Source organism: Pelodiscus sinensis, chromosome 2, assembly GCF_049634645.1.
Source record: "Pelodiscus sinensis isolate JC-2024 chromosome 2, ASM4963464v1, whole genome shotgun sequence".
Taxonomy (NCBI): domain Eukaryota; kingdom Metazoa; phylum Chordata; order Testudines; family Trionychidae; genus Pelodiscus; species Pelodiscus sinensis.
In genome coordinates, this window is record NC_134712.1 from 6,851,365 (window position 1) to 6,861,125 (window position 9,761).

General features: G+C 45.8%; 1 protein-coding gene across 1 annotated transcript in view; it reads left to right on the plus strand.

The window, feature by feature from the left end:
• LOC102455565 (uncharacterized) overlaps positions 1-6,562 on the plus strand; it is a 70,369-nt gene extending 63,807 nt beyond the window's left edge. Inside the window, exons 27-28 of the mRNA XM_075920042.1 lie at positions 3,469-3,621; positions 5,910-6,562. Coding sequence (XP_075776157.1) covers positions 3,469-3,621; positions 5,910-6,118 — 362 coding nt within the window. The 3' untranslated portion in view covers positions 6,119-6,562. The remainder of the gene's footprint in view (positions 1-3,468; positions 3,622-5,909) is intronic.
• The last annotated feature ends 3,199 nt before the right edge of the window (positions 6,563-9,761 follow it).

The following is a 9,761-nucleotide window of genomic DNA, read 5'->3' on the forward strand; positions in this document are numbered from 1 at the left end:
ACGAGACTACCTCAGCCCTGGGGCATCATTTGCTACGGTCAAGAGGGGTAGTTAGCCCCTCCGACCTTGGATTGCCTTTCCTTCCAAATTCATAGGTCTATCTGTTCCACTTTCCCAACCCCTATCATGATATAGAACGTTGTGTATGCTGACACAACTTTGCCCATCATTTTCTGCAATGATCGTCCTGCCTTGGACCTCAGTGGGGTAGATAAGGGGCAGGATAAGTAAGGGGAAAATGTTTCCAAGTCTAATGGAACTATATTTAAAGGGAAAAGAGGATGAAACTGGAAGCCTAAGGTTTTCTGAGGTAGGTCCTCTTTCTGAGATAGGTCCTTTTCACAGACATACAAGAGAATGGGGTAGAAGGTGGCCTGAGGCTGCTGCATTACATCTCCAAAGAGACCAGTTTTAATTTATTTTAAAATAAAGATTTGGGGGCTTGTTGCCTTGTTATTCCACGGACACCAATTAGAGGGGGAATGTTTCAGGAAACGTGGTATAATTGTACTGGTGGGGTTTTCATATACATATAGCCCTGTCCTACATGCGTGGGACGTGGACAGTTCCTCTCCAAACCCAGAACCAAGCATGCATGATTTAAAAGTAATAAACATGATAGTGTTGTATTTCCCAAGTAGCTCTGGAACCAGGATACATAAGATAAGAAGGATATCGAACTGGCATTGAGGTGGAGCATGTGACCATAATTTAAGGGTAATTACAGGAATGTAGTAATTATCCTCAAACCAAGCATTACCAACACAGGAAATTCAATTAAAGCTAAATTTGAAAGAAATCAAGTTACATTAAGGGATGCCAAGCATCCAAACAACCTTAACTATTGTGGAATCACCATACAATCTGGATTAGTTTATAATAGCGTTGAGGAACAGACTAAACTGATTTCCAGTATAACATTGGACTCTTTCCTTCCCTTTCCCCCTTCATGCTGTCATTAAGAACTAACATCAATAGTAAAAACAAACAGTCCTATTGCTTGAGATATTGAAATGTAAACTGGACTAGGCACTTGAAAATATACCATTAGAGACTGCACTACTCTCGCCTGGTTATGTGGACAAGATAAGCTTATACATCTTTCCCATCTCCGGTTTCTGTGGTTCTGTGAGAAATTTAATCCCAGGAGACTGAGGGCCTGATCCTGAGAAATGAAGTCAATGGACTAAACTTCACCCTAGACAGACCTACTATAAATAGGTTTGTGTCAGGGCCGTTTACTGGCATGGGCCCCGTTCTCAGTCCTTTCAGACCCTCTTGGCATTGAAAGTGGTGATTTTCCAGCAAACTATGGATTGTGTTCCCTTCCATGTTTTTCCCAGCTGTCTGGTTCAGAAATGTGACCCAGTGCTTAGTACCCCTGGCCCGCCAAAGGAACAATGTCCTACAGAGACAACATCTGAAAAAATATGCTGCTCAAATGAAAATCTAACTTCTCTGTGTTCACTCGCTCGGTGGGTGAATTGTACCCAGAGAGCATGTTCATAGTGGGAAAGTTGGTACAAGCTACGAATGCTAAAGTGAAGATGAGAACATATTTTTGGAGCGTGAATTTTGTAACCACAGTTCTAAGTGTTAAACTCAGCCTGCCAAAGATCAGAATCAGTGCTCTGTGACCTGCCTAAGCTGACCAGATATTAAACTTTTACAGGACAAGAATTATTCACCAAAACTAATCTGACAAATAAAATCTAATAATGTATTAAATTCAAGAAAACTGCAAGAAAACGGACAACTTACAAATGGAAAGGAGGTTAAAATCAGCAAATGTGGTTTTTATTTTGAATTTAGTCTCCTCTTCAGCATGTTAGTACAGGGCATGCGGTAATGGGAAAGATGTTGGACAAGTTTTTGTTTTGCTTTTTAATGAAAAATGTCTGTTTGGGAAAACTGGAGATTTCCATGACAAAAGGCTTGTTCACCCCCTCAAAAATCTGTTTTTTTTGTTTTGTTTTGTTTTTTGTTTTTTTAAAAAAAACAATGCCCACTGCCAAATTGAAAAATTCAAGGGGTTTTGTAACTGAAAACCAAAAATTTTTCAAGTCAATCAGAGGAAAATTTTCAGTAAAACCAACTATTTTTGCCTATCAGAAACTTTTTCATTTTTGAAAACTGTAAACGTTGAGGCATTTTCATAGACCAAAAAAAACCCCAACCAACCCAAAACCCTGACAAAAAATGCATTTTTCTTTAAATTTCATCCAAAACCATTTTTTTTAGTGAGGGGGCATTTCCCATAAAGCTCTATGATATTTACAAACTCAGATCCCTAAAGATGACTTCCTAAAAATCCACATTTAGACATCCAAATAGGAGCTTCTTTTTAGGAACCTAAATGCATATTCATGAACTGAACTGTAGGCACCATGGCTTGAAAACTGACTCCAAAAATTACAGTAACCCTCAGATGTTATCTGACAGTTGTTCAGAGACAAAAATTAAAAATGGATATTGGTTTTCTATTTTGGGGTCAAGAAGAAGGATAATCCAATCATTCCAATCCTGAGTCTCGGTGACCTCTCCAATATAATCTAGTAGCCTAGCACCACAGCTGGGGACATGTAGGCTACGTCTACACTGGCCCCTTTTCCGGAAGGGGCATGTAAATTTCACCAGTCGTCATAGGGAAATCCGCGGGGGATTTAAATATCCCCCGCGGCATTTAAATAAAAATGTCCGCCGCTTTTTTCCGGCTTTTAAAAAAGCCGGAAAAGAGCGTCTACACTGGCCCCGATCCTCCGGAAAAAGTGCCCTTCAAGTAGGAATAAGATCCTCCGGAAAAGGGCACTTTTTCCGGAGGATCGGGGCCAGTGTAGATGCTCTTTTCCGGCTTTTTTAAAAGCCGGAAAAAAGCGGCGGACATTTTTATTTAAATGCCGCGGGGGATATTTAAATCCCCCGCGGATTTCCCTACGACGACTGGTGAAATTTACATGCCCCTTCCGGAAAAGGGGCCAGTGTAGACGTAGCCGTAGTGAAAAAATAATTAGAAAATAATAATAACTGTTGCATCTGTTAATTAATCATTTGTCAATAATAATTGGAACAACCCTGTGCCCAAATTGACCTGAGGTCCTGTCATTGCTGAGATATTTCCAGTCTCATCTAAATCTTATCAAGCAGCTGTGGAAATCTCATTGGAGAGCCTAGTCTTTGGAGATGTCCAAGCCCAGAAGACTCACGTAAGCCTTGAATAAACATCCAAACTTTGGGACCCTTGAACCTCTCAAATCTCCAAGGTTTGTCCATCACTAATTTCCGGTGTAAGGATGGGGAAGGGGGTTATTAGCATAAACTACGTGTATCTCACAAACCTGCTAGCACATTTGTGTCAAAAACAAAATACTCAGACAAGCATGGGAAAACATGAAGATAAGTCCTCACTATATAGGTTCTGATCATGTGTGTACACAGTCCTACTCATCTGAGGTTCTGTGCTCCTCCCAGGTAAACTGTGCTCCACTGCACGGCAGGATCTGATCAATGAAGAGGAAGACCTGGACAGTGCTTCCGACACACGATCCATCAATATGCTGGCTCACACGTCCATGGGTTGGATTAGGGTCGCTGACAAGAGGATGGCACAAGTATCACCAGAAGGTACTGACCCTTTGCTGAGTTGTATGCTGGAAATCCACCATTGACCTCCCGAAGAGGGCCAAATTACATAGGGTGGACCACTAGGGTGTGCCTCTGAGACTGAGCAAAGGAAAATGCAGAGGGCATGACTACGCTAAAGAGGAAAGTTGACTTAAGGTACGTAACTCCAGCTACATTAATTATGTAGCTGGAGTCGCCATATTGTAAATCACCCTCCACATCGCGGGAGGTCAACAGGAGCAAACGCTCCCATCAGTGTCCCTTACTCCTCATGAGGAGCTGGAGTACCAGTGCCAACAGGGGCGCCCTCTCAATTCAAATTTGTGGGTCTTCACGAGACCCATTCAATCGAAACCCAGAAGATCGACCACAGCGGCATCAATCTTCCCAATAGAGTAGATGTGGCCAGAATAAATATCAGGGGAGTGCCAATCAGAAGAGATATTTGATAATGAAATGGAAAGAAACCCCATTGCTGGAGGGCTCCAGACATGGAACAATCCTCCATTGATACCCTAGTGGATCTTTTCCATCTCCTCGATTCTAAATCTTTCCCTCAGGAAGGTGAACAGTCGATCCTGTTGTTTTTTTTCTGTATTGCCGGGATCCTCAGATTGTGTGGGTGGGCTGATGCCACGTTTCCTTTCTGTTATTTCTGTACAGCGTCGGTACCGTTGGTGCAAATCTCCTTTTCCTCTGCAATCCTCGCCTTCCTGTCTGCTGCAATTGCCTTCCTCTCTCCCTCCAGCACGCTAGTTCTCCGTATTTGTTCATGATTTCTCCCTTATCTATGCATCTGAATGTTTTGTCCCCCTTTGCTGTCCTTTGTTGTTCCACGTCCTAAGAGTATTGTCCATTTTTGGGAAATACTGTGGCTCAAGGATGCTCTGCAGAATGAGCTTGTGCATGTGCTACCATATCTAGGCACAACAGAATGAGCCAAGAGTGGGTTTGTTAAGTTGCCTGTCTTTGCTTTAGTGCTGTTGGTTCAGGCCTTTAGGAGTCAGTTTGCAAAGCAGTAAGAGTGCTGCTTGTGTTTTGTCTGGAGAGGCCAAACTGTCCATCAGTGTAACACAACATTGCGTTAACATGACTCTCCACAAAGATTCTTCCTCCCCCTCTGCTGTTAACTCCGCTTGGCTTGGAACTGCTATTGGAACAGCTGTTGGAGGTGCCTGGAAGGGAGGTTTCTTTTCCATTGGTTAGGCCAACCCTGTGAGTTTGAAGAGGGGAAACCAGACGTCGACAAATCAGATAAGCCCAATGGAATTCCGCAGCACATTGAGTGAATTTTGGAGAGGGGAGGGGGCATATATTTGGTGAGTGGGCGTCTCCTGCTCTTTCATTGCCTTAGCAGTAGAGGATGGGGTGTTTCCATCACTCCTTGCTGTCTCACTACACAGTCACCAGGAACGGGGTTCAGAATGAGAGAAGTGGCCGCGGGCCATTCTGAGCCTGCTCTTATCACAGAGACAGACAGGAGGGGCTGTGGCTGGGTGGGACGGAATACATTTGGCATCGCAGCAAGAGGAAAACCAGAGACACATTTATTCTTGATTTGTACTGGTTTTCTCTGAGCAGCTGCCGCACCAGACTAAGACCAGCTTAATTTATATGGCCGCTGACAGCTTTCAGTCTGATACAGGCTAGATTTGAACCCATAAACTAGTGGTGAAGGGCTCTATCTCCCCTTACCAAACAACTGCTCTCTAAATCGGAGTGTCAAGTGTGTATTCTGCTAGCAGCCTCTTTTCCATAAGCTATGCTATTAAATCAGCTGCAATCACTGACAGAAATTCATATCAAATACAAAATATAATGCACCAACCCACTAACTCTCAGTAACTCTAAGAATCATAGTTTACTGGATAATTTAGTAATTTACAGAAGATTCTTTAATCTTGAGAGCCTGAGAGTTAAGAACTCAGCTACAAATAATATCAACCAATAGATTTTATGGCCCTGAGTTTGTGACGTTTTGTAAACAAACACACGCGGACATCGTAATTGCCAGTTAATTGAGACCTCCACCACTGGAACAAAATGGGAAATCTCATTTCCGTTATAGCAGAATTGTGGGGCAGATCCGTGTAGTCCTCCAGGCACCAGGAGGCAATATAATCGCAAACAATTGAGCAAGTCTGATTTCATCCAGGAGAGAGCAATGGTGTCGGATACCTGCGCTGACCCAACTCCCTCAGGTAGAGGGACTCCAAGGAGAGGAGCTTTGGTACGCATGGGTGACTTTCTCTTCTTGCCCTCTTAACTGTCTCTTGTTCTGTCCTTAGGCGGGCACCTTCGAAGCCCTTTGCCAGCAGGGCCGGTGCACATTGAGGAGGCAGTAGACTGGCGCAATGTGGCTCTCCGCTATTACTCCTTGAAAGGTCGTCTGGACAAAGCACTGCTCGAGAGGGAATTGTCCATGCACAGTGAGGAGAAGAAGGCTGTGCAGCCCATATATATGCTGGTGAACTGCCAGGACATGTGCAGGATCTAGCCCAGGGGTGGCCAACTCGCGGCTCACGAGCTGCATGCGGCTATTCCCCCCCCAAAAGTGCAGCTCGCAAAGCTGCCCCTGCACCCCTCCAAATGGCCCCCAGCTCCCTGTGCTCACCAGGGCAGGGGAGCAGTCCGGCAGCGATTCAAACTGGTGTCCGCAGGATGGCGGCAGCTGGCGGGAGCCTGATGTGGCCAAAAAGCCTAAGCCCGTGTTTTTTAAAGGGGCAACGCCCCCCTTCCCCATCCCCCCTTAACAATTCTAGTGTGGCTCTTCGCATTTTTTCCGCCGCTGTTTCAGTTCTCTTCGTTTAATGGGTTGGCCAACCTGATCTAGCCTATTTGTACCCCGCTCCCCAGTACCCAGCAATTGCCGTGACATGGGTCCTCTCTGGAGTTACCAATGACGTGTTGTATATCCAAACGGAATACGATAAACATTATTTTCCATGTCCAGATCCATTGGGTTTTTTGTTCCCGTGATCTTCCCTCTGGGGCCTGATCCTGAGAGGTGCGGAGTGTCTCTGGTAAGAGGAGCAGCATACCTCTGGCTGGAACCCAGCGCCGAGGGGGCTCAGCATGTCAGGGGATTGGTACCTAGTATGGAGAGTCTGGCTGATCAGACATGACCTTCTTCAGTACCCGTAGGATGTGGCAGTCACGTGGCGTGCCCTCGAGAAAGGTGTTTCCCCGGAAGGTTTAGCTTTAGCTTCTGGTTTCTCACGACTCGGTGGTTGTGGCAGTTTCACTGTGCCTGTTCTGCACGTGGTAGAGAGAATCACTGGGCTTTGGGGACAGGAATAACCAGGAATCAGATGGGCAGGATCGCTCAGGCTAGAGAGATGTTCTCCAGTGTAAAAACCAGCCCTAACAGGCTGCCAGCTGTAGCCTAAACAAAATTGCATTGTCATCCCATGATGCAATGGGGTAAACTACTTCCACACACACTCCGGGTGGCCAGAAGTGTGAGGGCTATAAAACCCACCCGCCCCTACGCTTTTGCTCCCTTGATCAGGGGTTAGGCCAGGGCTGGGCAAAATAATGCCCATAGGCCACATCCGGACCGCCAAGCCACCAGATCCGGCCTATGGATGCAGTGGGTAGCCTGAGGCAGGCTTCCTGCCTATCCTGCCCCTGCACCTGCTCAGAAAAGTGGCTGTGGAGCCCTGTTTGTCTGTGCACATCAGCAATTCCAGGGAAGGAGAGAGGTTTAACACGCTGCCCCCGCCCCCAGCACAATCCCATTGGCTGGTTTCCAGCCAATACAAGCTGCCTGTTTGAAGAACAGGAAGCAAGCGAAGCACTCCTCACTCACCCCTCAGGTTTGCAGCTATTGTCAAATCCACATGGGCTCTGCAGCCAGTGCAGGGGCATGGCAGGCAGGGAGCCTGCCTGAGAAACCTGCTGGGCTGCTGGCCGGGAGTCACCCAGGTAAGTATCCCAGCCAGAGCCTGTCTCTGACACCCCAGCCCCTCCCTTCTTCTAACCCTTTGCTCCCCACTCCTGCCCTCCTACCCCACATCACCCAAATCCTCTGCCCCCCTCCTGAACCCAGACCCCCTCCCAGATCCTGCACCCCAGGCTTCTGCCCCAAGTCACAACCTCCTCCTGCGTCCCAGTTAGCTGCCCCAGGTCACCACGGCCTCTTCCATACAAACTCCCTCCCAGACCCCATACTCCCTCCTGCACCCCAATCCCTTACTGCAAGCTCCTTTCTGCACCCCACCTTTCCTCTCAGACCCTGCACCACCTCCATTAATATCATAGAAAAGTTATTGCCCGCCCCTGTGTTAAGCCCAGCAGCCATCCACAGTCTTTACAGGAGGACAAGGACTGTCGGAGGCTCATGACATGAGGAGAGCTGGGCTAGCTAGGAGGACGTTCCACACAACGCCGCCTTGAAAAGGGACCAGCTCCGATCTGCCGTCCTCTGGGGCTTCCTGAGCTGTGAGATCCGAGCTAGTTTCCTGTCCCTTCCATAGGACAGCGACATGATACCAAACAGTGAATCATAGAATACTAGAACTGGAAGGGACCTCGAGAGGTCATCGAGTCCAGGCCCCTGCCCTCATGGCAGGACCAAGCACTGTTTAGACCTTCCCTAATAGACATTTATCTAACCTACTCTTAAATATCTCCACAGATGGAGATTCCACAACCTCCCTGGGCAATTTATTCCAGTGTTTGACTACCCTGATAGTTAGGAACTTTTTCCTAATGTCCAACCTAAACCTCCCTTGCTGCAGTTTAAGCCCATTGCTTCTTGTTCTATCCCGAGAGGCCAGGAAGAACTTTCTCCCTCCTCCTTGTGACACCCTTTTAGATACCAGAAAACCACTATCATGTCCCCTGTCAATCTTCTCTTTTCCAAACTAAACAAGTGCAATTATTTGAGTCTTCCTTCATAGGTCATGTTCTCTAGACCTTTAATCATTCTTGTTGCTCCTCTCTGGACCTTCTCCAATTTCTTTTTCTTGAAATGTGGCACCTAGAACTGGTCACAATACTCTAAACTGAGGCCTAATCAGCGCAGAGTAGAGCGAAAGAATAATCTATCTTGTCTTGCTCACAACACACCTGCTAATGCATCCTAGAATCATATTTGCTTTTTTTGCAACAGCGTCACACTGTTGACTCATATTTAGCTTGTAGTCCACTATAGTGAATACCAAAGCTGACTGTGAATAGCTGCAAAGAGATCTCACCAAACTAAATGATTGGGCAGCAAAATGGCAAATGAAATTTAATGTCAATCAATGTAAAGTAATGCACATTGGAAAAAATAATCCCAACTATCTATACAATATGATGGTGACTGATTTAGCTACAACTGCTCTAGAGAGAGATCTTAGAATCACTGTGGATAGTTCTCTGAAAACATCCAATGTACAGCAGCAGTCAAATAAGTAAACAGAATGTTAGGAATCATTTAAAAAGGGGATAGAGAATAAGACACAGAATATCTTATTGCCTCTGTATAAAACCATGATACACCCACATCTTGAATACTGTGTACAGATCTGGTCACCTCATCTCAAAAAAGATATATTGGCATTGGAAAAGGTTCAGAAAATGCCAACAAAATTGATTAGGGGTTTGGAACATGTCACATATGAAGAGAGATGAAAAAGACTGGGACTTTTCATCTTAGAAAAGAGGAGACTAAGGGGGGAAATGAGAGAGGTTTTTAAAATCATGACTGGTATGGAAAAAGTGAATAAGGAAAAAATATTTACTTGTTCCCATAACATAAGAACTAGGGGCCACCAAATGAAATTAATAGGTAGTCGGTTTAAAACAAACAAAAGGAAGTTTTTCTTCACTCAGCACAGTCAACCTGTGGAACTCCTTGCCAGAGGATGCGGTGAAGGCTAGAACTTTAAAAGGGTAAAAAAGACCTAGATAGATTCATGGAGGTTAGGTCCATCGATAGCTATTAGTCAGGTGTCCTTATCCTCTGTTTCTCTGGAGGTGGGTGACAGGGGAGGGATCAGCTGAGGATTACCTCCCTCTTGGGCATCTGGTATTGGCCACTGTCGGCAGACAGGATACTGGGCTAGATGGACCTTTGGTCTGACCCAGTCTGGCCGTTCTTATGACAGTTTGGGTGTCCACCCCAGTCCCATGTTTAGGAAGGCCTTGCA